The 15,954-nt window shown below is 55.2% G+C and overlaps 2 protein-coding genes across 2 annotated transcripts; both read left to right on the top strand.

Annotated features, from left to right (window-relative positions):
- Positions 1 to 3,509: 3,509 nt before the first annotated feature.
- Positions 3,510 to 9,399, top strand: LOC138716564 (carboxypeptidase A1-like). Its single transcript, XM_069849735.1, has 11 exons — positions 3,510 to 3,740; positions 4,450 to 4,531; positions 6,095 to 6,229; positions 6,373 to 6,471; positions 7,041 to 7,142; positions 7,219 to 7,320; positions 7,449 to 7,559; positions 8,213 to 8,303; positions 8,443 to 8,642; positions 9,023 to 9,107; positions 9,193 to 9,399. The coding sequence occupies exons 1-11, from the start codon at positions 3,637 to 3,639 to the stop codon at positions 9,378 to 9,380; spliced, it is 1,299 nt and encodes a 432-aa protein (XP_069705836.1). The 5' UTR covers positions 3,510 to 3,636; the 3' UTR covers positions 9,381 to 9,399.
- Positions 9,400 to 10,493: 1,094 nt separating this feature from the next.
- LOC138724303 (carboxypeptidase A1-like) lies at positions 10,494 to 14,471 on the top strand. The gene is made up of 11 exons (XM_069864277.1): positions 10,494 to 10,733; positions 10,935 to 11,016; positions 11,200 to 11,334; positions 11,417 to 11,521; positions 11,874 to 11,975; positions 12,059 to 12,160; positions 12,281 to 12,391; positions 12,600 to 12,690; positions 13,075 to 13,274; positions 13,536 to 13,620; positions 14,254 to 14,471. Exons 1-11 carry the CDS (start codon positions 10,609 to 10,611, stop codon positions 14,439 to 14,441), a joined length of 1,326 nt encoding a protein of 441 aa, XP_069720378.1. The 5' UTR covers positions 10,494 to 10,608; the 3' UTR covers positions 14,442 to 14,471.
- The last annotated feature ends 1,483 nt before the right edge of the window (positions 14,472 to 15,954 follow it).

The raw sequence follows: 15,954 nt of genomic DNA on the forward strand, positions 1-15,954 counted from the left end.
CAGGCTGGTGCAGAGGACCTGATGTCAGGCAGCATAATCCAGGCTTTGAGACCCAGGAAAGGAGTTTAATTCCCTTTAACAAGCCTCAGACCACTAACCACTGCTGGAAATGGGTTCTCCTGGCCTAATGTCCCCATATATTCATCCAGCCTCTTTTCTTCCTCCTAGATTTACCTGGTGGACGTGGTTAGAGGGAGGATGGAGGTGGGAGAACGCCTACTCTCATCCAGCCTGGCAAGTTTGCAGGTTCTCAAGAGCCTCCCCACCTTGTTCTGTGGTTCAACCTCCTCATTTCTTGGGGATTAAGAGCCAACCGACCAGGGCCGCGCACGGGAACCACCGCGGGATCGGAGATTAGCAATCCCTGCTGCTCTTGCAGCGATTATCAAGTCCAGCAGGTTTATCTCGATGCCCTGCGATCCCCCCAGCAGCTGGTGAGTTACTCACTCCTCCCCGAGCTTGGCAGGAGAGCAAACACACCTGACACTGCAGGGAAAATGTTGGGTCAGACAGGACCTGTGCAGCCCAAGGACCCTCTGGCCTCACCCTGGCTTTGAAGCTTATTCCAACCACCCCAGCTCTGAGGCCACCTGAGCCCTCTTCTTGTAAGCATGCGGCTTGATGACAACTGAATCCAAGTTTTTGGACCCCTGGCACCAAAGAAACCTGGAGCAAGACCGATGGAGGCCACCAAGAGGAAGAGAAGGACATGGCCCATGATGGGATGCTGAGGGAGATGGGCTGGTTTGGCCTAGAGACCAGAGAGCTTTGGGGTGGGAGGATCTAGCAAGGAGGTAATGAAGAAAATGGAGTCAAGCTCATCACCTCCAAGCAAAAAAAAAGGATATGAGGCTGGACCCCTGGGCTGAGACCAACGGGATGAGGGTTAACGAGGCCAAAGGGCGGGTCCTGCCCTTGGGGCACAACAACCCTGGGCAGCTCCAGCCTAGGAGAAGGCTGGCTGGAAAGTGCCTGGAGGAGAAGGACCTGGGGGGTTGGTTGAACAGGAGCCAGCAGGGGCCCAGGGGGCCAAGAAGGCCAAGGGCATCTTGGCTTGGATCAGACCCAGCGTGGCCAGCAGGGCCAGGGAGGTTCTTCTCCCTCTGGCCTCGGCCCTGGGGAGACCGCTCCTCGAATCCTGGGGTCAGTTCTGGGCCCCTCCCCACAAGGAGGATGTTGAGGCTCTGGAGCGAGTGCAGAGAAGAGCAACGAAGCTGGGGAAGGGGCTGGAGAAGAAGCCTGAGGGCCCTGGGGGTGTTTAGGCTGGAGAAGAGGAGGCTGAGGGGAGACCTCATTGCTCTCTGCAACTCCCTGAGAGGAGGTTGTGGAGAGGAGGGAGCTGGGCTCTTCTCCCAAGGGCCAGGGGACAGGACGAGAGGGAATGGCCTCAAGCTCCACCAGGGGAGGTTCAGGCTGGACATCGGGAAAAAATTTTTCATGGAAAGGGTGATTGGTCCCTGTCCGAGGCTGCCCAGGGAGGGGGTTGAGTCCCCTTCCCTGGAGGGGTTTAAGGGCCGGGTGGCCGAGGTGCTGAGGGACATGGGTTAGTGATTGATGGGGATGGTTGGACTCGATGATCTGATGGGTCTTTTCGCAGCCTGGCGATTCTATGATTCTATGATGGGAGAGACAATGTCATCAGCTGAAACAAGAGATACCCAGGCTGGACATGGGAAAATGCTTTTAAACCATGAGGAGAGACCAGCAGTGGGACACGTTGCCCACAGAGGCCGTGCAGCCATTATCCTTGGAGGACTCCAAAACCCAACGTGGAGGGACATGGTCTGCCCCTAGAGCTGGCCTCGCTTCATCCAGAAGGTCAGATACAGATCTCCTGCGGTCCCTTCCCACTTCAGCATCCTGTGATGCTGCCTCAAGCAAGATCTCTACCCTGGCAGCACCAGCTCACCAACATCACCGGATCCACATTATGAAGCTCTGACGGATCTCTGACCACAACACATTCCCTGTGGCACACCCAGAAGGATGACCTGGCTGATGAGAAGCTCGATATGAGCCAGCAACATGCACTCACAACCCAGAAGGCCAACAGCAGCCTGGGCTGCATCCAAAGAATGTGGCCAACAGGTCTAGGGAAGTGATTCTGCCCCTATGTTCTTCTCTTGGGACACCTCAGCTGGAGGGTTGGGTCCAGTCCTGGAATCCTCAGCAGGAGAGGGAGATGGAGCTGTCGGAACGGGTCCAGAGAAGGCTACAAAGATGATGCGAGGGCTGGAGAACCTCCCGTATGAGGACAGGCTGAGAGAGTTGGGGTTGTTCAGCCTGGAGAGGAGAAGGCTCCAGGGAGACCTTCGAGAGACCTTCCAGTACCTGCAGGGGCTCCAAGAAAGCTGAGGAGGGACTGTTCACACAGGCTTGTGGTGACAGGACGAGGGGCAATGGGGATAAACTGGAGAGGGGCAGAGTTAGACTGGACATAAGAAGCAATTTCTTCGTGGTGAGGGAAGCGAAGCACTGGCACAGGTTGTCCAAGGAAGCTGTGGCTGCCCCATCCCTGGAGGTGTTCAAGGCCAGGTTGGATGGAGCTTTGGGCAGCCTGGTCTGGTGGGAGGTGTCCCTGCCCATGGCAGGGGGGTTGGAACTGGATGATCTTGAAGGTCCCTTCCAACCCAAACTATTCTTTGATTCCATGATTCTATGAATCTATGACTTTCTGTCTTCTAAAAAGACGGCTGAGATGCCATCTGCCAAGCTGGGAACGCGGCCCAGGAACCCGGAGCATCCTTGTCAAGCGCGGGCAGGTGGCTTTGGTAGAAAGGTGCACAACAAAGACGCTGCTATAACCCGCAGAACAAAGCCACCGCTATAACCCGCGGAACAAAGAAACCACTGTACCAAACTGACCTTCTAAGGCAGCAGAAGTCAGCAACCGCTGCTCCAGGAGCCACCGTCCTGCCCCCCCGCCTCACGTATCGACACAAAAGACAGAAAAATAACTCACATTCTACTCAAAACTGAGCCTCTTTTTCTCATCTTGAACATCCTTATGTGACCCCCTCGGACCTTCGCCGGGGACTCCGTGCCACCCATCGTCTTTGAAGTGAGGTTTCATCCATCATCAGCTGGGATGGGGTTTGATGAACGACACCGGTAATGATTTGAGTGATATATAGTGAGCTTTTTATACATCTAAACGTGCGCATAGAAGTAATTAATCATAAATATATATCTATATGTTTATTTGCTTGCCTTTCTGCTATTAATATTGTAGTAACTGGTAATACACACTCGTTTAACTACTCGTAATTATACTTGACTTACTAATAATAAGTTGCAATAAAGAAATTTATGGAAACCAAGCACCGTGGCTTTGTGCGCTCCGAGATCCTCCATCCCACGCCTGCGGGTTGGGTGGGGATGGTGACCATGTCACCTACTCACACCGAGCTGGGTGCACAGCCACACGTCCTCCCCAACCACCGAGGGAGACGTTATCGGATCCTCCCTGAGTTGGCGGCTCTTTTATCGACTTCGCCAAATAAAGCAAACATTTGGGCTCCCGGGAGCCGTTCCTGGCTTATCTCTTTGTCGCTGCCGGCTCCGCGGGGCCAGCAGATGTGGCCTTGCTGAGAAGGTCCACGAGCGCCCCCGGAGCGCTATATAGGGGGGCTGTATATGCCCTCGGGGGCTGAGGTTCATCTGCGTCCACGCACCATGAAGATCCTCCTGGTCTTCGCTGCCCTCGTGGCGGCCGCCGGCAGCGAGAAGCTCTTCGTGGGGTGAGTCCTGCTGAAGGCAGGGGGTGGGGGACACCCTGGTTGGGGATGGGGGAGAGAGAGGGACACCCAAGCCCATCCACCCTCCTTTGGGGGTCAATGAGAAGGGTGACATCCCAAAAGAGGGAAATCCATCAGCTTTTGGCACCTTGAAACTGAGAAAGATGTGGTTTCAACCCCAGCTTTGGAAGGAGGTTTGGAGCACCCTCCTGGCTTCTCTGGAGGGTGGAAATTAGGGGATGCTGGATCCTGAGAGCATCACCCTGAGCTTTGCCGTGGGAAGGATTGAGCTGAGGTGGGGAAACCTTGTTGATGGGGGAAGAAGAGAGTTTCCTTCTTGGCTGGAGGCTCTATCTGTCCCCAGGTGAAGCCCAACCAGGCTGGAGCAGAAGCTGTGTTAGGAAACACCTAGTGTATCGATAGACATAGAACATATCTGTATGTTAACCCTTTCCTGACATTTTGGGAGCTCTCACGATCAAAAGAAGGATGGAGACCACTGTAGGCTCTCCAACACCTGCTCTTTTTCCCACCGTGGCTCCTCTGAACCTGCTTTTTTCCACTTTCAACACCAAACCTCCAGCAATTGCTGCACTTTCCAACCCACCAAACCCATGTAGACCTTCCCCAGCCCACAACGGGGACACGTCAGCTTTGGAGGCTCAGCTCCTTCCCTCATCCCGCACGTGCTGACGGTTCTACCTCCTTGCAGGGACCAGGTCCTCCGCGTCACGGCCAGCAACGAGGAGCAGATCGCGCTGCTCAGGACGCTCGGAGAGCAGGCAGAGCTGCAGGTGAGCTGTGACGGGGCCCCAGGCATTTCTCAGCGAAGAACGGAAACCCTGGTGACATTCAGGGCTCCCTCTTTCAACCTCACATCCGATTTCCCTTCCCATTCCGGATATTTATAATTTAGAGCTATACCAATACAATATTGAGCTTGGGCCACCTTGAGCTCTTCCATTTCAGATGAAGCAGGAACACCTCGGGAATGGCCTCAAGCTCCACCAGGGGAGGGTCAGGCTGGACGTTAGGAAAAAATTCTTCCCGGAAAGGGTGATTGGTCCCTGTCCGAGGTTGAGTCCCCTTCCCTGGAGGGGTTTAAGGGCCGGGTGGACGAGGTGCTGAGGGACATGGGTTAGTGATTGATGGGGATTGTTGGACTCAATGATCCAATGGGTCTTTTCCAACCTGGTGATTCTGTGATTCTATGAGGAGATGCTGTCTCACCACATCTGCTCAAGTCATAAATATTCATCATTCCAAGGGACATTTGCAGCCAACAAGGAAGTTGGTCTGCAATGTGTTTCTGTAGGAGAACCATTGAGTGAGGAAAAAGGACCCTGATCCATCCTGGTACTTGTCTAAAGGCCTTTTTAGATCATAGAATCATGGGTTGGTTTGGGTTGGAAGGGACATCAAAGCCCATTCAGTTCCAGCCCCCTGCCATGGGTATGGACACCTCCTACTGGATCAGGGGCTCCAAGCCCCATCCAACCTGGCCTTGAACACCTCCAGGGATGGGGCAGCCACAACTTCTCTGGAACCTGGGCCAGGACCTCACCATTTTCACAGGAAAACACTTCTTATCATAGAATCATCAGGTTGGAAAAGGCCTCTTGGATCATCGAGTCCAACCATTCCCATCAATCACTAACCCATGTCCCTCAGCACCTCGTCCACCCGGCCCTTAAACCCCTCCAGGGAAGGGGACTCAACCCCCTCCCTGGGCAGCCTCGCACAGGGACCAATCACCCTTTCCAGGAAAATTTTTTTCCTAAAGTCCAGCCTGACCCTCCCCTGGTGGAGCTTGAGGCCATTCCCTCTCGTCCTGTCCCCTGTCCCTTGGGAGAAGAGCCCAGCTCCCTCCTCTCCACAACCTCCTCTCAGGGAGTTGGAGAGAGCAATGAGGTCTCCCCTCAGCCTCCTCTTCTCCAGCCTAAACACCCCCAGGGCCCTCAGGCTTCTTCTCCAGCCCCTTCCCCAGCTCCGTTGCTCTTCTCTGCACTCGCTCCAGAGCCTCAACATCCTTCTGGTGGGGAGGGGCCCAGAACTGACCCCAGGATTCGAGGAGCGGTCTCCCCAGGGCCGAGGCCAGAGGGAGAAGAACCTCCCTGGCCCTGCTGGCCACGCCGGGTCTGATCCAAGCCAAGATGCCCTTGGCCTTCTTGGCCCCCTGGGCCCCTGCTGGCTCCTGTTCAACCAACCCCCCCAGGTCCTTCTCCTCCAGGCCCCCTCTAAGTACTGGATGGTCACTCTAAGGATCTTTCATGGAACACTCTTACCCTTTTGGTGCTGGGGATCTCAGCAGACGAGCACCAGCACAGGATGGGGACCAGCTCTCTCCTTCACACCAGGTTGACTTTTGGCGTGACCCCACCATCCCCGGCCGCCCAGCTGACCTGCGGGTGCCTTTCTCCAGCCTCCAAGCGGTCAAAATCTTCCTGGAGTCCAACAGCATTTCCTACAGCATCATGATCGAGGACGTGCAGGTGAGAGCTGCAGTGGGGAGCGGGATGATCTCCTGCAGTTCAGACCCAAGACAAGGTTCAAAAAGTTGGAAATCATGAGGAGAAACCAACCCCTGCTCCCTCCAATCGATTTGATGTTGGTTTTTTCCCCCTCTTTTAAACAGGAATTATTGGATGAGGAAAAGAGAACCATGATGAGGTCCAGGAGGCTAGAGAGAAGCACCAGCACATTTGATTTTGCCTCCTACCACACAATAGATGAGGTATTTTGCTCTTCAGAGCATTTGCTTCGTATTTCTGGGGTCATGCTCAGGCTATGCCATGTTTGCATCCATGGAGTCACGTTTGTGGTGGGAATAAGACCCCTTGGGACGTGCTTCTCCCTCTTGGGTGGAGGCTTTAGCTGAGCCAGGAGACTCGGCATCCTTCCACGTGGCCTCTCCACGCGGCCTCCCTCCACGTGGCCTCTCCTGGCACCTCCCCACCTCACTGGAAGACGCCTTTAACTTCATTTTGGGGGGTCAAACCCTGGGCTTGGAGCCCACAGGGTGGCTGATGGAGGCTGTGATGGTGTTGGGGCATCTCAGAGCTTCACCCCCACCCCTGTTCGTTTTGCTCTTACAAAAGCCTTTGCGATGGGCACCTCCCTGCTCGCACAGAGCTCTTCTCCAGGGAAGCATCAGATCTTCTCCAGCAAAGAACTAGGTTCTTCTCCAGGGAAGAACCAGGTCTTCTCCAGGAGAGCTCTACATGTTTCTTCTGGTCCTGGATACCCTAAAAACCAACTGGAAAGCCAGGGTGAGCTTTGTGATCCAGCAGCTCCTCCTTTCAGATCTACGACTGGATGGACACGCTGGTAGATGATCATCCCGGCCTCGTTAGCAAGATCCAGATTGGGCAGAGCTATGAGAACAGACCCCTGTACGTGCTGAAGGTGGGTACCAGCAGCACCTTCACCCTTACCAGCCCTGGGAGGACACGGGGTTGAAAAATCCTCCTTCTCCATATAGTTCAGCACCGGTGGATCGAATCGACCAGCCATCTGGCTGGACACTGGCATCCACTCCCGGGAATGGATCACCCAGGCCACCGGCATCTGGACAGCCAACAAGGTAACGAGGTGCCCTGGGACCCCAATTCTTACCTCAAGCCTTATTTCACACCTCCTGCAGTGCCACCCGCTCGCACCCCTCATCCCCGAGGGTCTCTCCAAAGCAGCTCCCGCTCCCCTTCCACGCAGATCGCCCAGGAGTACGGCCAGGATTCAGCCGTCACCGCCATCCTGGACAGCATGGACATCTTCTTCGAGATTGTCACCAACCCTGATGGCTTTGCCTTCACCCACAGCTCTGTGAGTGCAGGGACACTGAGGGGAGAACTTGTCCAAGCACTTGTCTCCAGCAGCCACGGATGGTTGTGGCTTTTTGGGTGGGGAGGGATAACCCCATGTGGGACAGCGAGGGAGTGGAGGCGTTTTTCCACGTTTTCCAGGTGGAGATGCTTGGGCAGGAGCGTGTCCAGAGAAGAGCACCGAAGCTGGGGAAGGGGCTGGAGAAGAAGCCTGAGGGCCCTGGGGGTGTTTAGGCTGGAGAAGAGGAGGCTGAGGGGAGACCTCATTGCTCTCTCCAACTCCCTGAGAGGAGGTTGTGGAGAGGAGGGAGCTGGGCTCTTCTCCCAAGGGACAGGGGACAGGATGAGAGGGAATGGCCTCAAGCTCCACCAGGGGAGGGTCAGGCTGGACAGCAGGAAAAAAATTTTCATGGAAAGGGTGATTGGTCCCTGTCCGAGGCTGCTCAGGGAGGGGGTTGAGTCCCCTTCCCTGGAGGGGTTTAAGGGCAGGGTGGCCGAGGTGCTGAGGGACATGGGTTAGTGATTGATGGGGATGGTTGGACTCGATGATCCAGTGGGTCCTTTCCAACCTGATGATTCTATGATTCGATGATCTGTCCCCCAAGCAGGGGGGATTCAAATCTCTATCATGATCTTGCCCCCAAATGCTCCTAGAACCGCATGTGGCGCAAGACGAGATCCATCAACGCTGGCTCCCTCTGCGTTGGCGTGGACCCCAACCGAAACTGGGACGCGGGCTTTGGAGGTGAGAGCTGGGCCACGGGATCCCCACATTGCTCATGCCTCAAAGCATCAAAGCCTCCTGCTAGAGGGGAGAAACCTGGGGACTAGAAACGTGTCCCCAGGGCATCTCTCATCGTGGTGCCTCCTCTGCCACGTCCCAGGCTCTGGCTCCAGCAGCAACCCCTGCTCCGAGACCTATCATGGCCCTTACGCCCACTCCGAGAGTGAAGTGAAAGCCATTGTGGACTTCATCCTCGGGCACGGGAACGTGAAATCAGTCATCTCCATCCACAGCTACTCCCAGATGCTGCTTTATCCCTACGGCTACAAGACAGCACCGGCACCCGACCACCAGGAACTGGTGAGATGGCCCCAAACTCTAAACACGGGGCTGTGAGCACCAGCCTCGCTGCAAGAGTCGGGTCGGATCGTCCCAGAACCCTCCCTGCTCCTCTCGTTAGATGCAACCTGCACATTGAAGCCCATCACCTGATTCTTGGTGGAAGGGTAGTTGAAGGATGGAGCTGAGATCCACCAAAATTTAAGGGTGTTTTGGGGAAAAGCAAGAGCACAGGGGGTGGGAAAAGACGCTGGGCTCTAAATCCTGCTACCCTGGGGTATCTACTGCCCCAAAGACCTGGCCACTAAGTCTTTGATAGGAATGGTTGGACTCGATGATCCGGTGGGTCTCTTCCAACCTGGTGAGTCTACGATTCACCACTTTGGGGCTCTCCCTTGCAGAATGAACTGGCTAAAAAGGCGGTGAGCGACTTGGCCGCTGTCTATGGGACAAAATACACCTACGGCAGCATCGTGGACACCATCTGTAAGTGTCTCTGCCCTTTCCTGTGGCTCCACGTCCACCAGGAACATTCCGTGGGGAGATCTCACCGCCCTTCCTCTCCCTGCAGACAAGGCCGACGGCACCACCGTCGACTGGGCCTACGACAACGGGGTGAAATATTCCTTCACGTTCGAGCTGAGGGACACCGGGCGCTATGGTTTCCTCTTGCCCAGCTCCCAGATCATCCCCACCGCTACCGAGACCTGGCCAGCGCTGCTGGACATCATGGTCCACGTCCTGGAGCATCCGTACTGAGCTTGATGCCGCCCACGGCATCCCCCTCATCTCAATAAATAATCGTGGAGACTCTTCATGCTTTGAGGCTTTAATTTTTCAGGCTAGACTTCATGGTGAAAAAGGATCCCTAGTCCTGGGGGTGTTTATTTGTGGCTTTGGCCTCACAAGTCTCCATCCTTTGGTGCCAACGGCCCTGAAGGATCTGGGAGGGGATGGGTGGGTTTTGGGGCCACCATACCCAAATTTGTGAGGTTTTCCTAGAATGGTTTGGGCTGGAAGGGACTGTAAAGCCCACCCAGTTCCATCCTGCCATGAGCAGGGACACCTCCCACTGGATCAGGTGGATCAAAGCCTCATCCAACCTCATCTTGAATGTTTCCAGGGATGGGGCAGCCACAACTTCTCTGGGACAACCTGGGCCAGGGCCTCCCCACCCTCACAGCAAAACATTTCTTCCTAAAATCTCATCACAATTCCCCTCTTTCAGCTTCAAAACCTTCCCCCTTCATCCCATCCCTGCTCTCCATGATCAAGAGCCCCTCCCCAGCTTTCCTGGAGCCTTTTTCACTATCGGAAGCTGCTCTAAGTTCTCTCTGGAGCCCTCTCTTCACCAAGCTGAACAATCCCAACTCTCTCAGCCCTCAGACCATCTCCGTGGCCTCCTCTGGACTCACTCCAACACCTCCATGTCCTTCCTGAGCTGAGGACTCCAGAACCAAGCAAGCAGCATTGCTCCATCACCTCTTTCCTGGGGGCTGAGAGAGAGGACACCAGGCACAGCAGGGACACCGCTGAGAGCAAAGTGCTTCCAAGAATTTGCTAGTCTATTTTTTTTGCCACCAAGAATGACCTTCACCCACTCCAACCTCGATCCTGAGCCAAACTTTAAACCAATTTCCTCACCACCCTCAACGCGGCCACGATTTAGGTCCCTTGCTGCGTCCTTCACGCTAAAATCCACATCTTGCACCTCCTTGAGCCAATTTCGACCCCGTTTCCCTCCCCCTTCAGCTCTGAGCCCCAACCACCGCTGCGGGAGGTGGGATTTTGTCACCTCCACGCCTCTCACCCAACTCAACCGACGGCCCTGGCTGGTTCCCAGGACAGGTTTGGCCAGCGCTGGGAACACCGCAGAGGAGGGAGGGCAAGGCTACGGTGTCCAACCTTGGCCGGTGCCACTTGGAGCCTTCCCACGGCCCTGGGAAAGGGGGCAGCTGGGGTGGGCGGGCTGGAGGCCACCATCCCGATGGGATTTAAGAAGCCCCGGGGTGCTGTTGGGACACAGGACGAGCTCTTTCGGCTGACGATGAGGACCCTCGTGCTGCTGGCTGCCCTGGTGGCAGTGGCCGCTGGCACCGAGACTTTTGTTGGGTAGGAGGTTTGGCTGGCGGGGGGTGGCCGGGAGGGAGGTGGTGGGATGGGTTGGGGCAGATGGAGTTGGTTCAACTCCAAGGGGACATAGACACCCCCAGGAAGAGACTCGGTAAATCCTCAGGATGGGGCGAGGGTTAAGCTGGATCCATGGAGGTGGGAGCTTGGCCCCACGCCCTCCAGCACCTCCTGATCCCACAGGCACCAGGTGCTGCGCATCATCCCCGGCAACGATGAGGAGCTGCGGAAGGTACAGGAGCTACAGGACCTCGAGGAGCTACAGGTACAGGGGTGGAATTTATGGAAACCCTCCAGCCCACATCCCTTTCTTTGCATCCCCGAAATCATGCAGGGCTGGGGCTGGGACGATGGAGACCAGCTGGTGAAGAGCAAGAAGCTGGTGCTGCGGGGAGCAGCCCAAGGTTGGATCTGACACCTCCTCTGGTGGCGTTTTCTCCCCCTCCAGCTGGATTTCTGGCTGGCACCTCGCACCCTCGGCTACCCGGTGGATGTCCGCGTGCCCTTCCCCAGCCTGCAACCCCTCAAAGCCCACCTGGAGGCCAACGGTATCTCCTATTCCATCATGATCGAGGACGTGCAGGTCAGCAGTGGGGGACGGCAGGTGAGACACAGAGTCTCCGCGGGGCAGAGGACAAGGTCTCATCTTGCCCCGTGTCCCCCAGGCGCTGGTGGACCACGAGAAGATGGAGATGCTCCGGAGGAGCCGCAGCCACCTGCCGCTCTCCACCAGCACCTTTGACTACTCCTCCTACCACACCCTGGATGAGGTGAGAAGGCACGAGATTTGGGGCACTGGGGGGGGACAATCGCATCCGGGAATTGCTCTTGCCAAGTCCTCTGCTCCACACGCAGCAAGGGCTGGAAGTGAACTGGGAGTGACGAGGTGAAGATTTAGACTAAACATGAGGAGGAAACTCTTCCCAAGAAGGGTGGGGAGGCACTGGAGGAGGTTCCCCAAGAAGCTGTGGTGGCCCCATCTCTGGATGTGTTCAAGGCCAAGTTGGATGCAGCCTTGAGCAGCCTGGGCACCTGTGAGGTGTTGGAATTAGATGATCTTTAAGGTGGCTTCCAACTCAAACCATTCTATGATTCTACGACACCTTCGTTCCTCTCCCTCAGATCTACGCCTTCATGGACCTGCTGGTGGCCGAAAACCCCAACCTGGTCAGCAAGCTTGAGATTGGTCGCTCAACGGAGAACCGCCCCATCTACGTGCTCAAGGTGAGGCTTTTGGGGTTCCTGGGGTGACCAGAATGGGGAGCAAAACCAGGACAAAGCCAACCAGCCCTTCTCTGCTCCTCCAGTTCAGCAAAGGGGGGACGAATCGCGCTGCCATCTGGATTGACACCGGCATCCACTCCCGCGAATGGGTGACACAGGCCAGCGGGGTCTGGTTTGCCAAGAAGGTAGGGGAACCTCCCAGACACGTCTTGCACTCCTGAAGGGGCCCCAAGGTCTTGGTTGACCCCACAGAGAGGACAGTGCTTCAGCAGCACCAGTGAACCTCAAACTGCCATCCTCTCTAGATTGTCCAGGATCATGAGAATGACACCGAACTGGCTTCCATCCTGGACGAGATGGACATCTACCTGGAGATTGTCACCAACCCAGATGGCTTTGCCTACACCCAAACCCAGGTAGCACTCCAGCTTTCTTCTCCCTGGCTTCTACTGCCATGCTGGGTGGGGCTGAGGAGGAAGATTGCACGTGGAGGTCCCTGAAAGGTCTAAGCCTCCTTCTCCACATTTCCACGGGATGGGAAGGGGATCACCATGACCTGTTAGCCCCTCAAGGCTGGTGGAACTCTGGTCCCGGACACCAGCTGAGATGGCTTTGCCCTTCCAGAATCGCATGTGGCGCAAGACCAGGTCCAAGAGCTCGGGCTCCCTTTGTGTCGGTGTGGACCCCAACCGCAACTGGGACGCAGGTTTTGGAGGTCAGAGCTCTCCCCTTCACCCTGCAGGGGCTTTTCGCCTTCCAGGTGGAGGCTCTGAGGCCATTTCTGCTTCAGAAAGATCCACTGATGGCTCCTGGGGAAGGAACAGGATTTGCTCTTGGTGGCAGAGAAAGATGGGTTTGGGCTCCACGAGGGTTTTGGTGTCTCCTAGAGACCAGTACAGTGGAGACCATAAATGAAAACCATCATACAAACATCTAGGAGGAATCCCAGGAGCGTTTCCTGCTGCCCACCAGGCAGATGAAGGGTGGGAAAAGATCGTGGGCGTGAAAATGGAAAAGGCTCTTTGCTCTTATGACTAAGAAACTCAACTGCCACCAAAGCCAACAAACATCCACACTGCGTTTTCACTGTTCTTCACAGGATCTGGGGCCAGCAAAAACCCCTGCTCAGAGACCTACCATGGACCCTACGCCAACTCCGAGCCTGAGGTCAAGGCCATCGTGGACTTTGTGAAGAACCACGGGAACATCAAGGCTTTCATCTCCATCCACAGCTACTCCCAGCTCCTGCTCTACCCCTACGGCTACACCAACACCCCAGTGCCTGACCAGGAGGAACTGGTAGGGCTGATGCAGAGGTTTGAAGCAGGTTGGGATGAGGCTGCTCTCCTGCTCCAAGGAGTAGCTTCCATCAGGCACTGTGGAGGGGGCATTGGCAAGCTGGGAAGAAGCTTCCTGGCTTCTTAGATTCCCTCAGGCCAAGGCTGTTGATCTCTGGCATCCTTTTTGCCTGCAACATAAGTGAAAAACCTCCCCTGTGGGCTGTATCTCACAGGCTTTCCCCATCTCTGCTTCATCTTTCTGTCTGTTGTGTGTTCCCAGCATGAGATCTCCGAGAAGGCGGTCGCAGCTCTATCTTCTCTGTATGGCACCAAATACAAGTATGGCAGCATCTTCACCACCATCTGTAAGTAACAGGGGGCAGCAGTGGTTCCTCCCCTCCCAAAATCATCACTTGTGTCTCAATGTAGACAAAAGGTCCCATGAATGATACAATCGTAGAATAGAATAGTTTGGGTTGGAAGGGACCTTCAAGATCATCTAATTCCAATCCCTCTGCCATGGGCAGGGACACCTCCCACTAGATCAGGCTGCTCAAGGCCCATCCAACCTGGCCTTCAACACCTCCAGGGATGGAGCAGCCACAACATCCCTGGGAAACCTCTTCCAGGGTCTCACCACTCTCATAATAAGGAAATTCGTCCTTATGTCCCGTCTAAATCTGCCCCTCTCCAGTTTATCCCCATTGCCCCTCGTCCTATCACCCCAAGCCTTTGTGAAAGTCCCTCCCCAGCTTTCTTGGAGCCCCTCCAGGTACTGGAAGGTTGCTATAAGGTCTCCCTGGAGCCTTCTCCAGGCTGAACAACCCCAACTCTCTCAGCCTGTCCTCATACGGGAGGTTCTCCAGCCCTCTGATCATCCTTGTAGCCCCTCCTAGACCCGTTCCAACACCTCCATCTCCTTCTTGTGTTATGAAACAATCCACACGATGCAGAGCAACCAACGTTTTGCACCCCTCTCATTGCTTCTCCTCACTCAGATCAAGCGAGCGGAGGAACCATTGACTGGACGTACAACCAGGGCATTAAATACTCGTTCACCTTCGAGCTGCGAGACACGGGGCGCTACGGATTCCTGCTCCCGGCCTCCCAGATCGTCCCGACCGCCCAGGAGACGTGGTTGGCTCTGAAGGTCATCATGACGCACGCGCTGGACCATCCCTACTAACCAGGAACGAGGGTTGAGTGGCGGCTGAAGCAGCTGCGGGAAGAAAAGAAAGCAATAAATTAATTTAGAGAAGGATGAGAAATGCTTTTTGTTCTCTCCTCCTTTTTCCAACTCGTGGTGACAAGGTTGTTGGGAGCTGGACTCGGTGCTGCTGGGGGTGTCGCCACAGCAACTAATTAATTGCGCTGATAAATCCCCCAAAAGGGGATTAAAAGGGCACAAAAATAGTGGGACACAAAAAAAAGGCACTTGTTTTCCCTCTGCTCTTACAGAGGATGGAAGGGGAAGAGGTTCAATCACTCACTGGGCAAGCAGAGCTCGGACACCACAGCAGCCCAAGGGGACCAGGGCAGCTCTGGGATTGAAGGAAATTGGTTTAGTGCGATTTATTCTGGGTGGTTTTGAGGTTAAACATCAACTTGCCGTGCTGGTTGGTCCCTCCTCGTTCGTGCAAACTCCCAGCATCTGCTCCACGCTCTTCGTTAGGTGTCACAGCTCCAGCTGAAAGGAAGGACTCAATCACACGGTGTTATTTCATAGAATCATACAATAGTTTGGGTGGGAAGGGACCTTCAAGATCATCCAGTTCCAACTCCCCTGCCATGGGCAGGGACACCTCCCACTAGATCAGTCGCCCAAGCCACATCCAACCTGGCCTTCAACACCTCCAGGGATGGGGCAGCCACAGCTTCCCTGGGCGACCTGTGTGAGGGACTCATCATCCTGATCGTAAAGACTTTCTTTCTAATGTTTAATCTCAATCTTCCCCCTTCCAGTCTAAAGCCATTCCCCGTCGTTGTTGGAAAAAGTCCCTCCTCAGCTTTCCTGGAGTCCCTTTCAGTACTGGAAGCTGCTCTAAGGTCTCCTCGAAGCCTTCTCTTCTCCAGGCTGAGCAACCCCTCTTCTCTTAGCCTGTTTTAATAGCAGAGGTGCTCCAGCCCTCAGATCATCTTTGTGGCCTCTTCTGGACCCGTTCCAACAGGCTCATGTTTCCTGCTAGATTTAGGGACCCTGGTGAGAGAGAAGATGATTTCATAGAATCATAGAATCACCAGGTTGGAAAGGACCCACCGGATCATCGAGTCCAACCATTCCCATCAATCACTAACCCACGTCCCTCAGCACCTCGTCCACCCGTCCCTTAAACACCTCCAGGGATCACTAGATCACTAGGTTGGAAAAGACCCACAGGATCATCAGATGATGTTCTGTCTTCTAACCTTGATTCGCATTGGGCTGCAAGAGGTTTGGGAAGTCAGCAGGAGAGCAACTGGTTTCTCCACATACATCGTTCTCTGCAGCTCCAGTGACCAGGAACCTGCTCTGGCAAGTCGGAAAAGGAGCAAACTAGTGGTCCACAGCCAATCCAAGGAGACACTCGGGCTGCACACCCAGCAGAGCGGCACAGCAAAGGGTTTTGCCCTGCGACACGGCAGCAACACCCCTGCTGAGCACATCTGGCAGCCTTACTCTCTCATTTAAAACAAACCACCAAACGGGAGCTCTCTGTGAC

This window comes from Phaenicophaeus curvirostris, chromosome 1 (assembly GCF_032191515.1).
Source record: "Phaenicophaeus curvirostris isolate KB17595 chromosome 1, BPBGC_Pcur_1.0, whole genome shotgun sequence".
Classification (NCBI taxonomy): Eukaryota; Metazoa; Chordata; class Aves; order Cuculiformes; family Cuculidae; genus Phaenicophaeus; species Phaenicophaeus curvirostris.

Excerpts from the sequence above, each read along its gene's own strand:
- LOC138716564 (XM_069849735.1), top strand. The coding sequence starts at position 3,637 with ATGCCCTCGGGGGCTGAGGTTCATCTGCGTCCACGCACCATGAAGATC. Across the intron at positions 6,472-7,040 it reads CCTACCACACAATAGATGAG|ATCTACGACTGGATGGACAC; the intron begins GTATTTTGCTCT and ends TCCTCCTTTCAG. Across the intron at positions 7,560-8,212 it reads TTGCCTTCACCCACAGCTCT|AACCGCATGTGGCGCAAGAC; the intron begins GTGAGTGCAGGG and ends AAATGCTCCTAG.
- LOC138724303 (XM_069864277.1), top strand. The coding sequence starts at position 10,609 with ATGGGATTTAAGAAGCCCCGGGGTGCTGTTGGGACACAGGACGAGCTC. Across the intron at positions 11,335-11,416 it reads TCATGATCGAGGACGTGCAG|GCGCTGGTGGACCACGAGAA; the intron begins GTCAGCAGTGGG and ends CGTGTCCCCCAG. Across the intron at positions 13,621-14,253 it reads CAGCATCTTCACCACCATCT|ATCAAGCGAGCGGAGGAACC; the intron begins GTAAGTAACAGG and ends CTCCTCACTCAG.